Genomic DNA, 24,501 nt, shown 5'->3' with positions numbered 1-24,501 from the left:
CGTCGCCCTGGAGTTTTGCTTCCGTATAGTTGAACCAAAATAAACCCTGCTGCGCATGCGTCCGTTCGAACACTTGGCGGGGAAGACGACGACAGCCAAGGCTTGACGGAGATTGCTGACAATTAGCGATTTGTTAGTGTTACAAAAGATGGTTGAAGGTCCGGGGTGCACTTTAAACGGCGAGAAGATTCGATCGAGGGTCCAAAAGGGACAAAAAGTGAAAGATGTGCGTGGAAGCATGTTCACTAAGAAGGTAATTTGTCGCCAATGAGGTGTTGACATGCTAATTAATCAGCTTTGAAACTGCACCGAGACTGTACAGTCAATTTCTTCATCGTGCGATAATAATATTTGCGAAACCTCAACAACATCATAGATGTGTGCTGTACTACTTCGTATTTTCAGGGACCGGATCAGGAAAGAAACAACGCCATCCAAAGGCTGAAAGGGTGTCAGTACACCGGCGTAGAGACCCTGGGGAAGGAGCTCTTCTTGTATTTTGGCCCTAATGCGTTGAGGTATGATCATAAACAAAGTAATAGAATGATATCTGAAGGCACTCATGCTGTGCTCTCGACAATTTCAACTCTTATCTATGAAGCCAAGGCACACAATATAATTTACAGTATTTGTGTATTTATTTCCAAAGTCATTTTCCTCATATTTCTTTTTAAACATGAAATTACTTTTGCAACAAAAATATCAGCGTGATTATTACAATTATAAGTAGATGCAAACATAAATTTGTCCCAAAAACCTTTGTATATTGTACAGGTAATATATTTAGCCTTACTTAAGTTATCTTATTGAGATTTGGGGAAATACATAAGCGCAATGTATGCCTATTTGGTTAAGAAAAAAAGCTTTTTTTAGGATTGTGCATAACGCTGGGTATATTGAAGATACAATTAAATGAACAAACATGTTAAAATATGAAGATATAGTTCAGGGGTGGCGAACACGTGGCTCTAGTGCCGCATGCGGCTCTTGGCCTCATCATATTTTCTATATACTGTGGCTCTTTGCCTTGTTTAATGTTTAGTTTTGTTTTGTGTATTTGGGTGGACACTCCTTGAAATCGACGCAAGAACAACACTTGTATTAAAAGGAGAGGTGTGTGTTATGGGAAATAATATGTTTTTAATGTGTGTGTTTGTGTGTGTCTGTCTGTCATGGCAGGTCAGTGTGCGGTGTGGCTCTTTGACTCCCACAGTTAAAAATTTCGGCTCTTTGTGTCAGACTTGTTCCCCATGACTGATATAGTACAACTTAAATCCCTATTATTAGTATGCTGAGAAAGTAAGCACCAACTCCCAACAAATATTCGGCAGTTGTTTTTCTACAGAGCAGACAGTCATCATTTAACGGGAATCTATAACCTCAAGGTTCAATATTCTCGCACAACATCTAAAAGCCGTTGTGCCACATGAAAAGGTATTCATCAATGGAACCATTTACATGATGACTGTAGAAATGTCTCTAATCTATAATTTAAATATTAGATATACAATACGGACCCTGCGACCCAATTTAGGATAAGTGGTACAGATATTGGATGGATGGATATATTATACATATTTTAGATACGTATACTAAAGGGGTTTAATAAATCAAGAGTTTATTTATTTGGATATTATATGTTATAATAGTCATTTACTAAATATCATTGAAGCTCATTTTGACCTTCATGTTTTTCACTAATAGTGGTTTCAAAACAAGGTGCAAGCAGAGTTCTTTTGTAAAAATGTCACCAAGTACTACAAATGAGGATACTTATGTATTTACCTTCAGTGCAGACGGCGCGGGGCAGAGAGAAGTGCGCTGTGTGAATAGATTCGCCTACCCCTACCGCTTCCCCAATCAAATTGCTCTGTGTGCTTGGCTGGCTATTCTGGATTTTAACAATTTCTTCGAATTGAAACGCTAGAGATGAAGATTGCAAGAGTACAGGCGCTACCCTACTTACGAACAAGAAAGGTTACTGGTGATCGTTCGTAGGTTGAATTTGTTCGTAAGTTGCTCCAGTGCTATATATTGTATGGAATGTATGTTTAAGGCTTGTATAAGTAACCTGTATTATTTTAAAACTGAAAAAATAAACGTTTAATAAAATATCCTCTATAATGTTACAAACCAGGCTGAATGATAAGGGATAGTACTAAAAATCAAAGCTACACATTAGGCGTTGACATTCTGTGGTATGTGAAGCCCTTTGAGACTCCTTGTGATTAAGGGCTGTGCAAATAAACCTGACTTGACTATAAAGATAAAATTAAGTTTAACTTACTTTTGGAAGAATTAGGCAATTTCCTTATCCGTGGTAAAAAGGTGGACAGAAAAAAAGCGATCCAACCATTTGCTCAACCGCATCAAGCTTTCTTATTCCACTCTCATTTCAAAAGAAATGGCTTGCTTCTATTTTACACTTTAGAACAACCATATTGAATGGATGCATGAGATATTAAACAATAAAAACTTCAAAGTTGTTAGCCAGCTAGAGATACAGTACAGTGTGTTTACATTACACACGAACCAGGAAGTAGGATTTATTCTTCGGGGTGGAGGCTGGGTGACCTCTCACAGCGCCATATGAGGAAAGAAGCACTACAGCACTGTCCTCTACTCGGAAAAAGGTGCACACAGTACAAAATCTAACTTACAGCAATGTCTGGATATTTTTCGACATTGTAAAAAAAATGATCGTATCTGCCGGAATCCGTGAGTCGAATGGTCCTAAGAAGGGGAGCGTCTGTATACTTTTGAAATGGCATTATCAGTGTGTGAAACTCATGACAAAAAGTTACCGGACACCAGGGCAGACAACTCTGAAAAGTTGCCTGCCCAGCCTGAAAGTTGCCTGCCCCATTTTTCACAACTTGAAACACAATAATGACTAATCGCCAAAAAAAAACATTGTTGCAAAGTATTAAGGATTGATAATCAGAATATATAACAGAACAACACTTTAAGATTAAGTTTATTATAAATCTACTTATAACATTCAGTGCATGTGTATGACATCGCTGTTTTCCATTCGCCATCAGTATGTACTCATCTTCATTCATGCAATGTTTGCATTGCGTTGTCTGCTACAAGCCACGTGAACTCCTTTCCACGATGCTTTTAATGCACGTTTTAATGAACCAAAATTCCGAAATTTTCAAACCGAACGAAAGTTTCATAATTGGAATGAAGCAAATGTTGAAAGAATTGTCGGCCACCCGGGTGGAGATGTTTTGTAAGTTGTACGCCTGACGTAAAAGATGCACGGCGTCCGGGCAGACGTTATTTCAGACACTGGCATTACTTTGTTTTGTTTTTACTTTGTGAGGTACAGTGCTGTTTTCTAACATTCATTTTAAATATGAAATATGTTTATCCTTTAAGGGGGAAAAAAAGGAATAGGGGTGAGCACTTAAAAGATTTGGCTTCAGCCTACTCCCTTTGGGCACATATTCAAGTATTGTATTGTACAGTTTGTTTTTGTACAATTAGTTTGATGTTTCCTTTTGTTAATTAATGATTGCTGTGATGTTGTTTTTTTTTGTTCCGTGCCTGAATAAAAATGTCAAAAAAAAAACAAAAACAAGGTCAAGTATGACTTGGAACCACAAACTAATGAATTAACACACCACGAATGACTATAAGGAAAACATTGTTCAGTTACAGCAATCCTTGTCAATTTACTCAAAGCTCTGACCTGTTTCTTTTCAACAACAGCTTCAAAAGGTTTGTGGGGAAAAAAAATTGGTAATACAGTCGTACGAAAAGGTTTTGGCACCCCTTATCATTTACAAGATTCTCCTTCATAAATAAATCATCAGTTGTTCGGATAATCAATTTCAGTCAATGATATCTTGTAGCAGACAAACAGTGATATTTGAAAAGTGAAATCAAGTGTATAGGATTAACCGAAAGTGTGCAATACTGAAATTCCCTAAATGCCAGTATGTAGGTGCAAAAACTACATGAAGAAAATGTCTGCACCCACAAATAAAAACAACGCTAACGTTGACACTCACCTTTTTGGTACGGCTGCATGGGCGTAACCAGCCCCGTTGTTGGGGGTGCTTAAGCACTGCTAAATTTAAACCAAGCACCCCCAAAAATTATTGCATTTTTTAATAAAGGACAGGATATGCTTAATTATGATGAAAAACGCAGCACAAATTCCCGTCACCCCCTCTCCCCTTTGGCGATAAAACTGCTTGTGTTTGACAGGAGGAGGAGAAAAAAAATGGCCATGGCTTAGTAATAGTATTTCTGCTAACCACAAAATGTGATGTGGTATTCACAAATGGAAAATGGCACTCCTGAACAGTGTTGAATGTTTTTAAATCACTTAACCTGGAAAAATAATTTGAACCAGCCTAGACCCTCTGGGTGCTCAGCACCCCCAAAGCTCTAAACCTGAAATCGCCCTTGTACGTCTTTATTGGCTTTTCCTTTCTTTATTGACGCTGCAAATTTTTTTCTAGAGTTCATTTTGGAATGAATGGCTCAATGCGAATTAATGACACCAAGAGGAAATACGGAGGGGGCCACTCCGTCCCCGTGCTGGATCTCTACCTGGCCAATGACAATGTGCGTTTCTTCGACAGCACGGTAGAACTGAGGTAAGCCCGAAGCCTTTGATTGTTAGTTTACTGTTGTAATCGTACAACTTATGGCACAGTGGTTCTCAACCTTAATTTGTGATGTGAGATGTACTTTTCAGCAAACCAAGCATTTATAACCAGTGCAAAGTATTTTTGGTTCGAATATATAATGAATAATTTTAAACATTGAAACAACAACAAAAAAAAAAATGACACCATATAAGCACATGGGTGAATAGGAAAAAACATTTGATCAAAACAATTGATCTATCTTTCTGGGTTAATTTCCATAAAGTGACTTAATTCATTAAATCATTTCAAAGAAAATGACCTATTTTTTTCTTTGAGCGATTTTATAAATGAATGACAATATTAGGGGCAGGAGTTTTAAATAAATTTACCTGATCTCTTGGTAATAAGCAAAAAATACCCAATATTTAGGGTTTAAAACAAAATAACCCGACTATCAGGCCAAGATTTTGATCTTTTTGCTAATCAAAATGACCTTTTTTAAACGCAAGGCTGAAACGTGTATATCTTGCCAGTAGCATTGAAAAATAGGTATTCATATATTATGTAACGATTTATCAGGCCACTTTGTTGTTGCCAAATGTTGTTGCACTACTTGTCATTCTACTATTTTTACCATGCCTTGTTTTTAATTGCAATATTATTCCAACTGAGGTCAGTCTTCAAGCTCTACTTTGTAAATATTTTTGCCTATTTATCCTGACATTCTTTTCTTATTTTTCTCCCTAAAGTCTTTATGATGTGTTTATCTAATCTTTTTGCAAATAATGTTATCAATGACAATAAAGACAATAATGTTTTTTTTGTGTAGCAAATTAAAAAATGTATTTTGGTACAGTGGCATGTTTTTAATCAGCGGTGTTCTTGATGAAAACGTTATTTGACTTGATGAAAACCTTATTTTTGAGAGTTTCACCCGCACCCTACCTCCACAGCAGTGCTAGGAATTAAATGGAAAGAACTATTTCAAGGCAGTGGAGTACGTTCAATGCTGCGTTGTACACGTTTTTTTTTTTTTTTTTTTAATATCTAGCGTTTTCATCATGTTTCAGCTTGTCCTATTCTTTATCAAGGGAAAATTGAGTTACTAATACTACAGTATAAATCCTTGTACAAAAATGCAGTGTCTTCCGATTACACAATTACACTACGTCACAACGATTAGATTTCGGTTAATCGTGCAGTCCTTCAACGAGACAACCCAAGGAAATACAAAATAGTTTGGAAATGTTGATTCCATTTATTAAGCCATGAAAAAAATCCAAATGTATCTGACCCTATGTGAAAAAGTAAACCACAATGGTGACAGTGTGATGGCCTGGGGCTGCTTTGCTGCCTCAGGACCAGAACAATTTGCTGTGGTTGACGGAATAATGCATTTTAGTGTTGGAACGTTCGGCCATCAGTTCATGCCCTCAAACTCGAGCATTCTTTGATCATGCAGCTGGACAATGATCTGAAACACACCAGCAAGTCCACCTCTGAATGGGTAAATTCAAAAACAAAAATGAAGGCTCTGGGGTGAAAGTCAAAGTCTGGATTTAAATTTGATTGAGATGCTGTGGTGTGACCTTAAACAGGCAGTTCATAGCCCTTCGATATGGCAGATTCAAAATAAGTTTGCAAAGAGCGGGCCACAATTCCTCCACAGTGCTGTGAAAGGCTCATTACCAATTATCGGAAATGTTTGATTTCTGTTATCAATGCAAAAGGTGGCCCAACTTGCTATTCGGTTCACAGGGAAATTACTTTTTCATATAGGGCCAGATAGGTTTTGATTTTTTTTTTTAAGTACTGTACCTTCAAAAATGGAATCCACATTTTAAAACTGCCTTTTGTGTTTCATTTGGTTGTCTCAGTGATATTAAAATTGGATTGATGATCTGAAACCTTTGTGAGTAAAAAAATGAAAAAAAACCCACAGAAATCAGAAACGTGTGGGTGTTTGTTGTTTTCACAGGTTGAGTGACGACTGCCAGAAGCGAGTTAGAAATCTTCAGTGTCTGGATGTTTGCTCACCTGCGTTCGAACCATCCCGCTCGGCCGTAGCGGTGAGACGCCACGGCGGCAGGATGCTTTGCGATGTCCTCCTCGACCAGGCAGTCATGCCAGGAGTGGGCAACATCATTAAAAACGAAGCTCTGTTCGACGCCGGCCTACACCCGGCCGTGAAGGTGCGGATGACGGGCGATCGAAGGAGGGGGGGGATGTCGTGACACCCACCCGGCGACATGCAACTCTACCTAACTTCCTGGTTTTTCTGGAGTGATGTGTGGCAGTAGAGGGTGAAATTGAATAAAGACCAGAAAGTTACACAGTGGAGTAGGGGAAACAGAATAACTTTAAGGATTTGATTTTTTTGTTTAAAAAGTGTAATTTGAGGGAAACCCATATACTTCCCTAAAATGAGATGCATTAAGGGTTTTTTCGAAAATATCTTCATTTTAGATAAGGGGTGATATTTGACCAGAAAATGTCGGTGTATTGTTTCTTGCACTAAATAACAAGTGCTACAAAACACAAGGAAGAATACAAACTAAAAAGACTTAAAGTGACCCAACCCCATCATTTTTCTTAACATTTTTTGTCCAGCCTTTCACAAGATTTCTATTTTCTGGCGGTACCCTTAGCAGCAAGATGGCGGGTAATCAAGTCAGCTCTCTTTAAGTGAACCTCGTGTAAAATTAATACATATTTCTAGACCCATACTTTTTTTTTCAAATGTAGGTTTATAAAATCTACCACACCAAGCTGTACCAGGCTGTAGTTGCCCTAGACCAGGGATCTCCAACGAGCTCCCGCCTAAATATTAAAGGTAAAAGGACAGTATTTAGTAATTAACCACAAAATGTTGCTGTATTATGTCAGGCAGCCAAAAGCAAGTGCTAAACCGCACAAGGAAGAATACAAACTACAGAGACTCAAAGTGACCAAAAATAAACTTTCCCAATGTTTTTGCTTTTGCGGTGACCTGTAGAAGCAAGATGGCGCAAAATTATGACTGCTATCTTTAGGGAAGGTTCTTGTTAAGTCAAATACATATAAATCCACATTCATATGATATTTCATTTATTTTTGTAAAGTGTTCTAACCTTTTGTCTTTGGGTCAAAATGACCCACCACTTTTTTGTTAAGAATCCACTTTACATTTGATAACTTTTCTAAGATTGGTCCCAAAAGTAGAAAAATGTTTATTTTTTTCACTTTTGCATGTAAATTTTATATAAAGTACAATATTTTTTTTCATTGAATTACATTTTTAACAACTTAAGAGCACTAAAAATAACACTCTGTCATTTTAAGTGCAACTCTAGTGGATAAAGGATCTATTTATTACAAATTGATTCGTTTTGATTCTCAATGTTTTTTTAATCACATTTTGTGTATGGAATTTAAAGAAACAATATTTGAAAACAGTAGAATGTTTTTATCTGAACTGTTTTGTGGCCGAACCTCACCCAGACCTATGTCAATTATGTTTGAGACCCCTGCCCTAGACACACTGCAGAAAGTTTTGCCCCTACGACCCTTGCTTATAATTTATATCTGTGTTGTTTTTCAATGAATGCATTTTTTTTTTTTTACCTCTCGGAGGTGCTAACGACTACACAAAGTCCCTATTAAATTATGAAAGAACAGTTTTTTCACACCATAAATGAATAGGATTTAATTGGGAATAAATTAAACGTTTTTATTTTTTTTATTAACTAATGTACTATAGACATTAAAAAAATGTTAGCGTATCAAAGTTTAGATAGAATACTTTTTTCCATAACTTTTATGTTCACATTAATACAGCCAAATCCATCACATCAGACGAGAGAAAATAAACTTCTGTTACTGTAACTATGGAAACCAGTACTATATGTTTCATGTGCGGGGAGCAAATCCCTATCCCCAAAAAAACGGCCTGGTGAAGAGAGGGTGCCACTAGGCTGTAGTTTCCCAGGACACACCAAGGGAATTGGTGCCCCTACAACCAGGGTGGTTAAGGGATCGGTGAACCTACTTACCATTTTTGGCTTATTACACAGTCTACTGTGTATAACAATAATTTTAACATTTTGGCTCAAGGGATTTTTTGCATTTGTGATTGTTTTAAGGAACCCGCTATGCTTGTGTTATGCATTTTACCAGGTATGTTTTTACGATTACCACAAATAATTCTTTATTTTCGACTTCCACAGGTGGAGCAGCTGTCAGATGAACTGCTTCAACATTTGGTTAAAATGACGCGTGATTTCACTTTTCTATTTTACAAGGTGAGATGCCACGAAGTGTATTTCTGGCTGATATATTTTCCTTTTCCACCATAAATTTATACTGGAGTTATAATTAAACCCCAAATTATAATTACAAAAAAAAAATCTTGACTACATTACAGCATTTTGGCGGTAAAGTCCCACCTTCTCATAGCTCGGAATTAACAATTTGGCCGGCATGCTGTCCGTATGACATTAACATATTAATAACTTAAGCTTGCATCTTAACACATTTATTATGGCCTGGGTTTATGCAATTATATGTACAGTATCAGGATATTTTGTGGTACTTTTTTCTTTTAATAATTTCCAGGCTTTCATATTAACCTCCATTGTATATAACCAATGCCCTAAAACTGCTGTGAAATAGCCACAAATAAAATTAAAAAAATGCTGTTAACCATTCATGTTTCTTTCCTTGTACAATCTTGAAAGCTTTTAAACTAACACTTAGTTGAGACACTTCTGATCTATTTTGTCTCTGGGGTTCAAACCAAGAGATCAACTTAACCATTTGTGTACTGTCCATGTTTTGATCCCGTTTGGCCTTAGGTGCAATTTCAAGTGACGTATTTTTTTTTCAATCAGCTGTCACTGCTTTCATCTACTCCAAACTTTCTTGCTGCTTTCAGGTTGCTTGTTTCTTCAGTGACCTTTGGCACTTTTAGGTTGGAGTCAGCATTTTTCCAAGCAAAAATAATTGTATTAATAGAATTCTCAAAAATCATTTATCTTTTACCATAGATTGTGTGGCTGTGTGCTCACCTTTGCCCCATTGGTTTACTGTTGTTCCTATATAAGTCCCATGTACTGTCCATGGTTCGCTACACACAATAAAATATTTGCATATAAGCGGACTCCCTGATTTCAGTATTTTACTTTACCGTTGTAAATCGGCGTGTACGTAAATATACTGTCATTCCGTGCGGGTTTCAGGCAATATTGTTGTGACATTGTAATATCTTTCACTCACTCTAATCCTGTACGTATATACTTTCATTTATAGAATAGAATAGACCTTTATTGTCATTGTTACAAAATGGGTTGAACATATTGTGACAACGAAATTGGACATTGCGCTCTAGTTACACATTTGCTGTAAAGATAAAATATTAAAAAAGATAAAAGTAATTTGGATATATATGAACAGTCAGTCGGTGGTGCAGAGGGTGAAAAGCAGGGGGCTCAGTACGCATCCTTGGGGGGAGCCGGGGCTCAGTGTTAGGGTGGGAGAGACGTGGTGGCAGAATTTCACAGACTGGGCGATTTGAGAAGAAGTCCATTATCCAGTAGCAGATGGAGGAAGAGAGTCCTAGGTGAGAGTTTCTCCCCCAGGATCTCTGGGATAATGGTATTGAAGGCTGAGCTGAAGAGCGGTGGTCCAGGTGGCTCAGCGCCACAACATACAGCATAGATTGTCAGGTGTTTGACCTCATTGGTCAAAAAGCTGCAAAATCATGACAAAAAAAGACCCGATGGTATTTACCTGTTGCACCCTTCTTTTTTGTCTCCTTGCCAGTGTCGCAAATCTGGCTCTTCGCTGTGCACACACTACAAAGTCTACAAGCGTCCCCAATGCGGCCGCTGCTCCGGCGCCATCACCACCTGTCGTCTCGGCGAAAACGGCAGGATGACGTACTTCTGCCAGCGATGTCAAAAGTGTGATGCCCAGGGCATCCATGTCAGGTCAGAACAAACCACTGCGGGTGGCATGAATTACCACAAACTTGCAGACTCTATAGATTTTTTTTCCGTTCTATCTTAATAGAGATATATGTTTAAGATGCAATTAATGTTCTCAATCTTGTTGCAGTCACGGGGATGAGATTCACCAGAAAATGTTTTTCACCCTTTACTGTAAGATGTCCATGATTCAGTTAATCCTTTATTTTCCTTTATAGATGGCTGTCAATTTATTAATACAATACCTATCAACCTGAGGCGAATTGACTTATGGCTAAGACCCCCTCAAATGCCTTAAGCCATCACGGCCAATCCAATATAGTCGGACATTGTCAGTTTCCACGTCCATTGAAATGCATTGCAGGTCGTCGGTTTTTGTTCATTTTTGTGTGTTTTTTCTTACATTTGAAACTTGGTCAAACAGTGTGCATGGAGTACATGCAAATCTGATACAAGGTAACATGAGAAGCTGGGCGATGGGGTGGTATTTTTATTTTGTTTTACCCTTTTTTCCAAGCCACATTTAAATCAAGTCAACCTCAGCACTACACTAGCTTAATGTGGATAACGTTAATAAGAAAGTCAACATAGTGTTTGAGGCAATATATTTTCACTTTGCTTGAGCAAAATATTAAAATATTTAGAATGTTAACATCTCTTAACATGAGATTGACGTTAAGTAACGTTAGCTCTTGGATGCGGTGTACACCAAGGCAATTTGTTTACTGAGAAGTCAGTGTCCTGTAATGTGCTAATTTTTGTACTTTACTAATCATGTGTGAGTGAAAATAATCTAGCTAGACTGACACAGAACTTTCAGCTAGGTTTAGATTAATGAAAGCTAGTATCAATAACAAATCCTATTTTACAAGTCACATCAAGTTAGGTTAATTAGTTGAAGGTAAATCACATATTTTACTCCAGTGCATGAACAATGCTGATCCTCCATAATGTTGTTAAAGATAGTGATGACAATGAGATGAAGTTAGTCACGTTTACACTGTGATCTGTATATTTTTGCCTGAAGCTTATTGACTTTTTCAACAATTTATTAATATAACGCTGCACTGCATAGTTCGGGCCCTTTTGGTGACTTTAAAGTGATATGTGATCTTTCTGGGCCTAAAAAGCATCACTTGCCTTCTGCGAAATGTCTCCTAGTGTGAAACCTGCTGTAGCGCTCTTCACAGAATGTTGAATGTTTGTCAGAGTGAAAAAAGGGGGCGGGGCTGAGTCATATGTCAATTGCGCTTCTTAGTAATAATTGCAATTCCCCTCATTTGGTGATAATAAACATTACAAACACAACATGGCACCTCTGTACTTACAGCAAAAGACTATGTACAGTCAAACAAAAATAATTTGTGTAAACAAGTTTATTTTATTAACCAAACTCAAAAAATTATTTCAGCATCTTTCTTAGTTCTTTCCCCGCATTCAGTAAATTTAGTGCCGCTTATCCGTAGCAATGCTGCAATTCACGCGAAAAAAAAAAGAAAAAAAAAAAAGAATTGATAACATTTGCTAATGTACGGCGACAATATTAGCAAACTACCACTACGTCTTCTGCTACCGTGACCCGGGGAAAAACTTATAAGTATAAAAATTACACCTGGCATTGTCCTTTTCTGGCCATTGGTGTGTGTATGAATGGGTAAGTGTGAAGCACATTGTAAAGTGCTTTGGGAAGTTTTCAGTGACTCGAAAAGCGCTATATAAATGCAGACCATTGACTGTTTCCTGAAGTTGAAAAACGTCCACACTGCGCTGCACTTTGTGTTTGCCTCTGTCATTTTAACTTCTAGTAGGGTTTTGCACATAGTTTTAGCCCCGTCTTCTGCCTGACATGAAGAATGCATCAGCAGGCCATGTATGGAGGGATGCTAAAAGTGTGCCCGTCAGTCTAAACCACATGTGTCAAACTCCCGGCCCACGGGCCATGTCCGGCCCGCCGTGTAATCATATCACGCCCCAAGACCATTTTACATTATTATTAATGGCCCGTCAATATGAACAACACCGTCTCATCCCTGGACATCATATTCTGACGTTTTAGTCACTGTACCTATTCCTTCATATATGACGTACACTATACTATATACCAGGGGTCGGGAACCTATGGCTCTTTCTATGAGTACCTATGGCTCAGAGACAAATTTAATTGCATGCATATTTTTTCCATCTCGTTCAAAACTTGAGCCATTGATCCTGTTCAGATACACGCAAAGCCAAACCAAAGCTGATATACAAAACAGTACTTTTCAGAATATATAGGGCACGTTTTCACTACAATTTACAGTCAAGGTGTCACACAAAAAAAACTCGTTTTGGCTATACAACGCTAAAGAATCCTTTATATAAAAGCTCACTATATAATATGTGTTCAGTGTTCAGATACTTTTTGATAAATCCACGGAACAAATTGTAAATACGCCAAAACACCGGAAGAGAACTTAGTTATTTGATTGGGTGAGTGGGAGGGATGGGTGGAGCTATGCAAAAAGTGCAAGCACTCCCTCCCATCTCTCGCCCTACTCCGTCTGCGCCAAAGGTAAGCACATCAGACTCCCTGTTCTCAGAATGTTGTGATGTTTTTACAAAATAATTTGTGTAGCATTTTCATATTTTTGTGGGCGATATATTAAGGAGAGCAAAATCTTTTGGGATATTTAATTTTTGTTTAAGTATACATTGACATAGGAGCAAAGGAATTTGAATGTTAAGTTCTAAGTTGTATATTTTAACAAGATATTTTTATTTACAGCAAAATAATAAATACTGTATGGGTGATTTAAGGTTTAAATTTAATATTCTTGTCTGTTTTTATTCATATTTATATTCCAAAAACATTCAATTGAAGTGTTCAATAAATGTTTATCCTGGTTGGCCCGCGACCTTAAGTGTGTTTTGAATTTTGGCCCCTTGTGCAATTGAGTTTGACATCCCTGGTCTAAACCCAGGCATAAGCTTAGAGGGTTGCAGTGAAAAAGAGAGGGCTGCACTGACTAAATATATAAGCAGCGCTAAATTGGTTTTCAGTTATTTCTTATGGGGAAAATTTGTCCGAGATGAAAGATATTATACGATGATACAATACGAGCTCCATCCCGGAACATTTCAATCTCTTATATAGAGGAGCCACTGTATTTTTCATTAAGATAAAAAATGAATTACTCCTCAAGTTTTCCTCTCCTTCAGAAAAAACAGGAAGTTAGTCTCAGGTTTTACAAGTACACATCTTTGAAAAGCTTCTTAAGCTTTGGAGCCATTTTCCTGTCCTCAACAAAGCCTTCCGGATAGAAGGTTTCAGATCTGAGAGGCCATCTTTTGCAGGCAGATGGGCTTGGCAGAGTGCAGGGAAGTGTTTTGGGTGCCACCAATGCGCGTGTCGAGTCCGTGTTTGCCAGACAGAGCACAAGCTCAACACCTCCTGGCTGCTGTTTGAGCAAGGCTTCGCAAGGCCTCCTCCTTTAAAGCCCTTCAAACACATTACACAGCTGACAGATCAATCTGCGAAGGAAGCTTGCTGTCGGCAGCCATCATTATGAATCCGCCCTCCTATCCGTTGCTCTTTCCATCCTTCCTTCTTTCCTCACCATGATTGGCGGTCTTCTTGTTAAACATGCTGGAGTTTTTGTTGCAGCACTAACATTGAAATGCATGCCGCCTGCTACTGGTGTTACCTCACCAGATGCTACAAGTACAAATGCTGTCTTACTCCCACTGTTTGTGAGAGGTTTTTTGGGGGGAAGGGGGGCTGTTCGCTACAATTCTTTTTATATCGAGTTTTTTTTTGCTCTTGTGCTTTCGTATTATATTTTACTTTAAATCTTTGTCATAAAGGTTTAATTGTTTTTCAAAAATGTTCACACATCTAATATTCCTACTGTTAATATTTGTTTCAATAATTTTCTTCCTTTTTAAAGGGACATAGTCTATCATTTAGCACCTACTAATGGTAAAAAACAATCAATTAAAAACAATATGTATTTAATAATATGCATAAATGCATGAACCGTCATTTATATATTTTTTTAAATAATTGTAGGTCAAGAAATTTGTATTTTACATAACGTAAGGTACACCGAGAGGGAGCTGACGTGATTGTCCACCGTCTTGATGCTAAGGGTACCACCAAAAAAAAAAACCTAGTGAAAGGCTGGCCAAAGCAACGAGAATAAAAATTATGCAGTGTGGTCAGTTTGAGTCTCTAGTTTGAATAATGAGCAAGAAAACTTTCCTGTTTGCATGACTTTCCCCGAGTTAAGTAAACTAGTGGTAATAAAATCAATTGTCATTTTGCTTTTTTTGCTTTTACAAATGCAGAGTTGATAAACACAATGACAGAATAAATCTTAGTGAAGGAAAAAATATGGAGCGAAAAAAAATAAGTTTGAATTTTACGCTCCTGAATCAAATTCATTATTTAACTGTGAGCCTCCAAAATGGCCCCAGCCATACAGCTAAGGCACGCCTTTTATGCAATTAATTTACCTGTCTGGCCCCTTTTAGAGTCTGTTTTTACTACTATGTGGCCCCTGAGCTAAAATGAGGAAGGGTGATCACTTCATGTGTGGTTGCTTCATTTTTCTCATGTTGAGGTTTTTGAATTTTTCCTTGCCCTCATGTAGGGTTTAGATCAGGGGATGGGGTCATAATAGTCTGTGGTCTGCAATAATCTGTCTGTGCAGCCCTTTGAGACTCTTTGTGATTAAACAAACATGACTTAAATTTTATTTAACTTCATTACAATTACCAGCGCATTTTTGGGCCGTCAATTAGTTTCGCTAATCATTTTTATTATAGTTCCATACAGTTGTGTTTCTATTTAAGATATAGTAATACATTATTGTTTCTTGTCATTGACAATTGTTATGGTACCATTCTTTTTTGTAAAGTAATTTTACATTATGCACTTATTATCTTTGTGTATTTTGATTTGAAATGACAAATCATCTAGAAAATACAGAAGTCCAATTTATAATTTGTAATATTTTTCAATATTTAAGTTTTCATGTTCGGTCAATATTTCTTTGCAACATTTATTTCAAATATGTATTTTCTGTAAATGTTTTTTCATCTTCATGTTTTTCATTGATATAAGAAATACATTAGTATTTTTGGGCCATCAAACTAGTTAACTCGTAGTTATATACAGTATCGCTTATATTTACCACATAGCAATACATATTTAAATAATGATTTTGTCATTGAAATCGGTAGAGTAACATTCTTTTCTGTAAAATATTTTGGCAGCCAACTACCTGTCAGAAACACCCTGATTGGCTGGGTAAGCAGCGGTGGTGCAGCCACTGAGAACGTGGCCAAGAAGTCTGAAGAAGATTGGGCATGCCACCTTTGCACTCTCCTTAACCGACCAGCCACCAAAAGCTGTGAGGCTTGCCTAACTCCCAGAGTTCCAGGTAAGGCGAGTTAGTGGAGTGCATGTTACTGATACCTACAGAATTGGAGCGGGATAGTAGCATGAGTCATTTATGTTTAATGTTTAAATTAAGCTTAAAACAACTTCTATTCTGTAGCATATGAATAACCTATATTTTATGTTGACACTATCTGTATTTGCCCTCATGTAGGTTTTAAATCAAGGAATGGTGTATAATAGTCTGTGGTTTGCAATAATCTGTGGTTTGTGCAGCCCTTTGAGACTCTTTGTGATTAAAGGCTAAACAAATAAACATGACTTGAAATTTAGAGCAGTGTTTTCAACCTTTTTGGAGCTAAGGCTCGCATTCTTTTCATTGAGAAATCAATTTTCTGTCGTGCCTCCACAGGACTAAGAACCTCATGCGTCCCTCTCAGTCTAGTGCTACAAAATGGTATAATTTGACTATAACATTGATAAGTACACCTTTTCATAACACTGTATCCTTATTAATGTGTAAGGAAGAAAAACTATGGGTACACTTATAACAAATAGTTTGATTAACTGTAGCAGAAAAGATTAAGTGCATCTAAAATTCAATCTTAGAAATTAAATAAATTCAGAATGCACAACATGAACTCGAGCACAATATAAAATGTACAAAATAAAGAGTTCTGATTTCATCATTATGTCTGGACTAATGAATTAGAGATGTCTTTATTGTCATTGATATCAATGTTGTGAAACATTGTATGCAACAAGATTAGACAGGGTAAAGCATGTAAGATGGAAATTTTGAAGAGAAAAAAGATGAGACTATCAGGATGAATAGGCAAAAAAAAATAATAATTACAACATAGGCCAGTTTTTCTAATCACTAAGTTACAATAATAATGTAGAATAATGTGTATTGTAACAAAAGTGCAATGAAAACAAGTGCAATAACATTTAGCAGCAGCAGTTAAACAAAACCCCAATGTAATTCACAAGGCATAAATAAATACACGTTTTTTTTATTTATTTACAATGAGCACATTTTGCAAAACAAGCAGCTTTTCAAAGCGGAGTTAAAGAAGACTACAGTAGCAACTCTCAACTCCTGCTCAATGATATGCCAACAAATGCTCGCTGGTTTACTGAGGTAGGAGTCCCTCGGTGTGAATGAGCAAGTCAGTTGTCTGTCTCTGTGTGCCCTGCGACTGGCTGGCAACGAGTTCAGGGTGTCCCCTGCTCACTGCCCGAAAATAGCTGGGATGGACTCCAGCACCCCCGCAACCCTACTGATAAGTGGTACGGATAATGGATGGATGGATGGATAGAACATATTATTGGTGGGGACAAAACGATGATTGCTCAATATTGGCCCGTAACATGTCTCCACCGCCCATGCCAAATCTACGCCCTTGTTCGGCATCTAATTAGAAGAAAAAAACTCAGGAATTTTATCACCGTGATTAGGGTTTTATGCCTTTAAGTTGCGGCTTAAGTTATTTGGCTTCATGCTCTCCGCTGCAAACTTTTTAAAACAAAGACACAGGTATTTTCCTTGTGTAACTCAGTGGTCACAGTGAAGCCAATTGCTACAAATGTTTTGTCAAACTTGTCTTAGCTTTCGGGAGACTTGTTTTCCTCTTTATCAGAGTTTCTCTCCGCCCATCTCCGTATACCCGTTAAATCTTTTTTACACTTTATACTCAAAATCCGGATGCTAAATGTAAACAAAACACTCTACCAATGAGATGGTCACTGTCTCCTAGTGTAGTGGAGGTGCAATTTATTTTACAGGGTTCGAACTGGTGCTTGAAAACCTTAAACGCTTGCATTTTGAAGTTGCGTTTTCATGATTTAAAGATTGCTTGAGGTTAAGTGCTTGTAAATGTTTGAATTGTTGACATGTTTCACAAGAGGCCTGCTTAAAAATGAAGCAGACACTGCTCTCTGGCGGCTTTGCCATTTCATTTTTCCTTCTTAATTGATGGTAGCTGGCATAAGTTTGTTTGCCGTTGTCCTATGTTGCATCGGTGCATGCTACGCCAAATGGGGCACTACGAAATCTGTATTAGTGCAAGGATTATGTATCAATTACGGGCATACAAATAACTAAAGTCGTTTTTTCAAAATTTTAATCAGAAGAACTTCCTACAACTGAAAATGTAAGCTAAATATTTCCTTAATTTTAACAGACACTTTAATGTTGATAGATTTGTCACAAATATATTTGCGATTTACTCAAGATCATGTCTTGACAAATGCACACCTAAGATTATAAATTACATATGTCAATAGCAGATATGTTTGTGGATCTGCAAAATGCATAATTCACACATTTAATAGTACAGGAGAAACTAAAATGTTTTTTAAAAGTCTTTAAAAAGCACTTGAGCTTGGCCCTGAAAAAGGTGTACGAGCCCTGATTCTAAGACAGTAAAAAACAAATTTTCCTCGCTTGACGAAGTTTCACTATTTGAGAACCACTACATTAAAGCAACCCTACATTTACGACCAGTATGTTGAGAAGCATAAAAGGGCCCGAAGGGGGAAGTTGTGAGACTTGTGGACTTGCAAGAGTACATCAAAGTGTTGTCTGGTATTTTGTCTTTTGTAATAAAATCCTGCACTCACAAGCTATTTTTACGAGGGGGCAACAGAATAAAGATGAAATGTCATTTTTATGTTTTTTTCCCGCAGCCCACAAAGAGGAGGAGGCTTTCGCGCCTTCCTCCAGCGATCTGGTGCGCTACCCGTGCATTGCTTTCAGCAAACCCCGAGAGGAGCGCAAAATCAACTGGCGTTCGGCTTTTGGGACGACCACGCTGCTTTTCTCCGACTTGAGCGAGGCGCCCGAGCCGTCTCGCGGGGGAACGCCGGCCACGTCCAGTCAACCGCGCAAGAAAATGAGAATTGATGGCGGTTTCTCTAACAAGTCGGGGTGAGTGACTTGCTTATGAATACCTGTAAAAAAAAGTGGTCGTCTACTCGAGGTGTATTTTTAGGTTATTTCCGCACTAACAAGGCAAGTTTGAGCTCCACAGCAGGATCCCCATAAGTGCGATAGTTTTTGTATTGGAAAGTTTGAACTGGATCTTAGATTTGAGGATTTTAAGTTGAAATTTACAAAAATAAAAGTTTCTCTTTTAATAAAATCAGTTTTAAGTCATTAATCATAAAAAAATACTTTTTTTTTTCAATAACTTGAAAAATTATTTGAGAAATGTGACAGTTACAATAACTTTTTAACTACGTATTTAACAAAGTATTCATTTGTGTAAAACATAACCTACATAAAACTTACAATGTATTTATTTAACGTCCTTTTCATCATAACATACACCATATAATTATTCCCCGTCATGCATTTTTGAGTTTATTTTTTGGGACGATTGTTTCCTCGTTTCTCTTACATTCACCTCTAGTAACGAGAGTAGGAATAGTGTGATAATGACATAAAATCCAATGCCTTTTCATATGTCATCTATATCACTGGTTGTCTCCTGGTTAGGGTTTGGCGCTCACACTTGTTGGATTACCACTGCATCCAATGTTAAATGTGCGTCTATGTAAATACAATATTTGTAGAAGGGGCATTGTAAACCTGTTTGAATTGTCATGAAATCGCAAGAAGAAAATGGTCCCTAAAAAAAATCCTTGCAGGGTATGCATGTTTTACACAACTACTTCAAACATTCACGGAAAATATATTAAAGATTTGAACACACTTTGTGGAAAATGGAAATTGAAAATTTACAATCAAATGACTAAGGAAGAGTAGGGCCCGCGGCCAGAGTTTTTATTCCGGTTCGCCAAATAAAAGCAGTCTACATGATTTTATATAATATGGTTATTTAAAAAAAAAATCTTGCTTTTGGGCCATTCAAACCCATTGTCCCTTATCGTGATTTCCACCCTAAAAACGCTTTTTATGAATGAAGTTTTAGAATGTATTTTATGAAGCTATTAATCAAAAGTTATGAAAAAAAGATAGCCTTCGTTTGGGTTATTCAATGAATATCATCATATTTAAGATTTTTTTACTTGTTCTCAAAAACTGCTCCGAACATTGGTAAATGTAATATCACCCAGAGTGAATCAGTCAAAAATGTAGGTGTTACATTTGACCCCGATCTGTCCTTTCAAACACACGTTAAGAATATTACTAGAACAGCTTTTTTTCCATCTTCGCGACATTGCTAAAATTAGCCCTATGCTGTCTCAGTCCGATGCAAGATTATAATCCACGCGTTTGTTCTTCCGAAGTCCAAAATCAAGAGCCTTCAGCTGGTACAAAATGCTGCAGCGAGGCTTTTAACTAAGACAAGAAAGTTTGATCACATTACCCCGATTTTAGCTAACCTGCACTGGCTCCCTGTTAGCTTAAGATTGAACTTTAAGGTTCTGTTCGTAGTATACAAAATCATGCATGGACTTGCTCCCTCATATCTTTCAGATTTAATTCCCCCCTATGTTCCGGAATTGAGCCTTCACTCTGAAAATGCTGGTTCATTAGTGATCCCAAGAGCCAAGAAGAGATCCGCAGGTTCGAGAGCGTTCTCCATTCGGGCCTCGGTGCTGTGGAATGCTCTCCCCCCTGAGATTCAATCTGCAACCTTACTGGAACTGTTTAAATCTATGCTTAAAACACGTCTATTCTATAGCATATGAATAACTTATATTTTATGTTGACAATATCTGTGTATTATTTGCCCTCATTTAGGTTTTAGATCAGGGGAAGGTCATAATAGTCAGTGGTTTGCAATAATCTGTGGTCTGTGCAACCCTTTGAGACTCTGTGATTACAGGCTATACAAATACATTGGGACCTCTGTTATCGCCGTTAATGGGAACAAAAACCACCCGCGATAAGTGAAAATCCGCTAAGTAGCGGCGCACCTAAAAAAAACAAACATTTTTTTTAGCAGGGGTGGGACAACTTTGAGTCACGGGGCGAAATTTATTTATTTATTTTTAAAATATTATTATTTTTTAGACCCGGTTAATGGGGACCAAAACCACCAGCAAAAAGTGAAAATCTGCAAAGTAGCGACGCCCCTTCAAAAAAATTATTTTTAAAAAATTATTTTCTTCTAATTATTTTTTAGACCTGCGAAGCTCTGGAGCCGCTAACGTCGAAGCGCGAATTAGCGAGGTCCCACTGTAAACATGACTTGACTGGACTTGGCTCTATTGAGTGATTTGAAACCAATTAAAAAATAAAAATAAAAAAAGAGAAACTTAAGACTGAATGGCGAGATACAAAAATTTAAAAATAATCACATTTTTTTCACCTTGTTCCGGCCCCTCGGACATATTTTTTTTTACCCAATCCGCCCCGTGACTCAAAAAGTTGTCCCACCCCTGCTAAAAGCGTTGTGGAGTCCAGTATTTTGAAAAAGGGAATATGTTTACGTTGAAAGACGGTATTGAGTCTAAAGAGAATTACACCGAGAAATATTTCTTTGTTTTACAACTTTTTCTATTTTCTGTAAGTAAGTGGGGCCGTAAGGACGGAGTTGGCCCCCATTAGCCCTTGCACCCCTCCCTCTTGCACATCGCACGGTCGCTCAGCTCTTCTGCGGGTTGTCCACAAGGACGGAGACAATAGGGGACGACGTTTTTACACTTGCTCGCTGCCTCGAGAGACAAAGTGTGACTTCTTTGAGGTAAGAAGGAAAAACAGTTTTTGCTTTTCAAGGTGTTTCCTAACGAACAAACATTTTGGGTTTTTCAGGGCCGATACAGATTATTAGTATTAAGAGGAGGACAATATGTATTTGGAGTCGATATTTGCTGTAAAAGCTTAAAAATGTTTAAAAAAATAATAATACATAAAAAAGGGAATAAAATTTGATATAAATTCAAATAAAAAAGTCTTAAACTCAAATAACATTTTAAAGAGACAGTATGTATCAGTAAGAGCCTCCTAGTGGTAGAAAAATGTTCATAAAAAAACCCTAATATTGATTTATAAAAATGATACATTCATGAACTGTAAAACAAACAATGTTTTGAAATAATTGTAGTTTTAGAAATGTGCATTTATTTTACACAAAATTTGGCTCACCTCGAGGGAGCTGAAATAAAGGTCTTGCTGCTACAGGTACTCAAAAATGAACCTTGCCCAAAAAAATGAAAATAAATGGTAGAACTTGATCACTGACTCTCCATAGTTTATTTTCCTCTTTGTGCTTTTTAGCACTCGTTTTCAGTTCCAGTACACCATACAGCAACATCTCACGGCCAAATAATATTACACTGCCTTTTTGTTAATTTTAAAATATTACTAAAACACATAAAACAAAAAAGGTTTATATTACAACCAGCAAGATTCTTAGAAGCAGGAAGTATTTCTAAGGAAGTGTTAGGGGAACGAGGCAAATAAACAAGTAGAAAAGGGGAAGTAATGAGATTGATGAATTTGATGATGAAGCTCAAGACCAAAGTATGGATTCATTTATCACAGATTGAGAATTTCAAATTAAAACGTTTTCTTTAATCTTTAGATATTGTTTTTGTAGGATTTAAAATTAAAAAAATATATAGGAAATGGGATGTTTATATCAGTTTTGATGTGGAAAACCTGATTCAGCTCAAACTCACCCAGACCCAGGTTTAAGTTTGATGCTCCTGGGCTGAACGGAAAATGATTTAAGTATGCAACAATCACAACTAGGAAAGAGCTTGTTTATTAAATAGACGCTGTGCAATATTTGACCACTAGATGTCACTGTATTGTTTAGTGCAACTGAAAACAAGGACAATAACTACGGATACTCAACGTGCCCTAAATGCAACATTTTACTTAATGTTTTTTTTTGACATTTTTTCGGGTGCCCTCTGCAGCAAGATGAGGACATTTATGTCAGCACCCTCTAGGTGAGGCTTTACGTTATGTAGAGTAAACGGTGGATTATCAACCTTTTGAGTATTTAAATCAATGCACATCAAATGATAGTTCATGGGTTTTTGCCTATTACTACAATCTTTCATTTAAAAAAAATCAATGTTTTCTTTTAACACTAGGCGCTGCTCAATAATACAAAACGTCCTTTTAAGAATCATTAAAAATAAAAATAAATAGTATTTTTAAATGATTTACAGACGCTGCCCTACTTGCGAACGAGATCGTTCGTAGATTCCTTCAGTGCTATATTTGGTACGTCTAGGGTTTATAATAATAATAATAATTTCCTTTGTATTGTCATTCTTTGTAACAATGTACACAGAACGAAATGTCGATACACCTGACCCGTTGTAGCGAGCCGATGCAGCCGCAGCCAACAGAGGGCGCCGCCATTTTACCAATGTTATAAGTCTTAGGTATGACTCGGCCGAGGCGCGAACCAGCGACCTCCCAGTCTCAAAGCGGGCGCCCTACCATCTAGGCTTTATATACGTATGTTTAAGGCTTGTATAAGTAACCTATATTGTTTTGTACTAAAAAATATTTCATAAAATAACATGCCCTATAAAGATAAAGTTGAGTTTAACTTACTTTTGGAAGATGTGCTTCAAGACGTCCTCCTCCGTGATAAAGTGGCCGAAAAAAAAAGCGATCCAATCATTTTCTCAACCGCATCAAGCTTCCATATTCCACTTTCATTTAAAAATAAATGGCTTGCCTCTTCTTTACACCAACCATATTGAATGGGTGCACGAGATATTAAACATATATAAATATAATATATATATAAAACCATGATTAATGAATAATCAATTTTACTTGAATTAAGCTAAGATAAGACAAGATAAATATTGTAATGTCCCAATTCAGCAAAAATCAGTCTGACTTGCTCAGTAAAATGGTCTAATTCAATACATAGTCTCAAGATTAGTTTTTTTTTTTTTTTTCCAGTGGGCTGACTCGCATTTTCCTTCCTGTCATCATGCCAAACGATGCGTGTTGAGGACCGTCCTCAAGCTGGGACCCAATAATGGCCGCAATTTCTACACATGCAGCTTCCAAAAAGGGAAACAGTGCGATTATTTCCAGTGGGCGGACAGTGAACCTGGACTTTCACACTAGCATCAATTTCAAACTCAGAAGTACGTTACAACCATGCTTACAAAAACTTGCATTTAGGTATCAGATTCTAACTTGTGGATGCTCTAAAAGGTTTTGGATTGTGATGTATATGTTGTAACTTATTTTATCATTCGTAAGTATGTATTTATTGTCATGTTTGTTTTTATTTATGCAATAAAGATGTTATACACCACCTCGGTTTGTACCGGGAGTAAACAGTCTCTCCCAAATCTTTTCAAATTAAAAACAGTCCACTGACTTGAGTAGTGGCGCATTGGAGTCGTTGTTCCAAACCATGTAGTGAAACTTCAATAAACCGGGCACCTTGTTACAAGCCGCACCTTTGAGAAAATTGGGCAAAGAGCAAATTGGGCATCAACAATGCATGTGTCAAACAACTCAACCATTGAGATTTTCACTTTTAAATCAGTAACGTGCAGTGAGGTTTGTCTCATTATGTTACCGTAATTTGTAAATTACCGTTTCTTTTGAATAAAAGTATCAAGATAGGTAATTTTCCATTAT

At 37.2% G+C, this 24,501-nt stretch overlaps 2 protein-coding genes across 3 annotated transcripts in view; one reads left to right on the top strand and one right to left on the bottom strand.

Annotated features, from left to right (window-relative positions):
- Positions 1 to 24,186, top strand: neil3 (nei-like DNA glycosylase 3). The gene is made up of 10 exons (XM_088344606.1): positions 1 to 253; positions 406 to 518; positions 4,479 to 4,616; positions 6,589 to 6,802; positions 8,816 to 8,890; positions 10,410 to 10,576; positions 15,830 to 15,996; positions 18,645 to 18,879; positions 21,445 to 21,613; positions 23,806 to 24,186. The coding sequence occupies exons 1-10, from the start codon at positions 149 to 151 to the stop codon at positions 23,974 to 23,976; spliced, it is 1,554 nt and encodes a 517-aa protein (XP_088200732.1). The 5' UTR covers positions 1 to 148; the 3' UTR covers positions 23,977 to 24,186.
- The window catches only part of aga (aspartylglucosaminidase), a 30,731-nt gene continuing 27,687 nt past the window's right edge, over positions 21,458 to 24,501 (bottom strand). For both annotated transcript variants that reach the window (XM_088344603.1, XM_088344604.1), the window contains exon 10: positions 21,458 to 24,317. In XM_088344603.1, coding sequence (XP_088200729.1) covers positions 24,217 to 24,317 — 101 coding nt within the window. In that variant the 3' untranslated portion in view covers positions 21,458 to 24,216. The remainder of the gene's footprint in view (positions 24,318 to 24,501) is intronic.

Source organism: Urocampus carinirostris, chromosome 9 (assembly GCF_059441175.1).
Source record: "Urocampus carinirostris isolate Australia breed hairy pipefish chromosome 9, RoL_Ucar_1.0, whole genome shotgun sequence".
Lineage (NCBI taxonomy): Eukaryota > Metazoa > Chordata > Actinopteri > Syngnathiformes > Syngnathidae > Urocampus > Urocampus carinirostris.
The sequence above is the reverse complement of the archived record's forward strand: the minus strand, read 5'-3'. Positions and strand labels throughout refer to the sequence as shown.

Excerpts from the sequence above, each read along its gene's own strand:
- neil3 (XM_088344606.1), top strand. The coding sequence starts at position 149 with ATGGTTGAAGGTCCGGGGTGCACTTTAAACGGCGAGAAGATTCGATCG. Across the intron at positions 254-405 it reads GAAGCATGTTCACTAAGAAG|GGACCGGATCAGGAAAGAAA; the intron begins GTAATTTGTCGC and ends TCGTATTTTCAG. Across the intron at positions 4,617-6,588 it reads GACAGCACGGTAGAACTGAG|GTTGAGTGACGACTGCCAGA; the intron begins GTAAGCCCGAAG and ends TTGTTTTCACAG.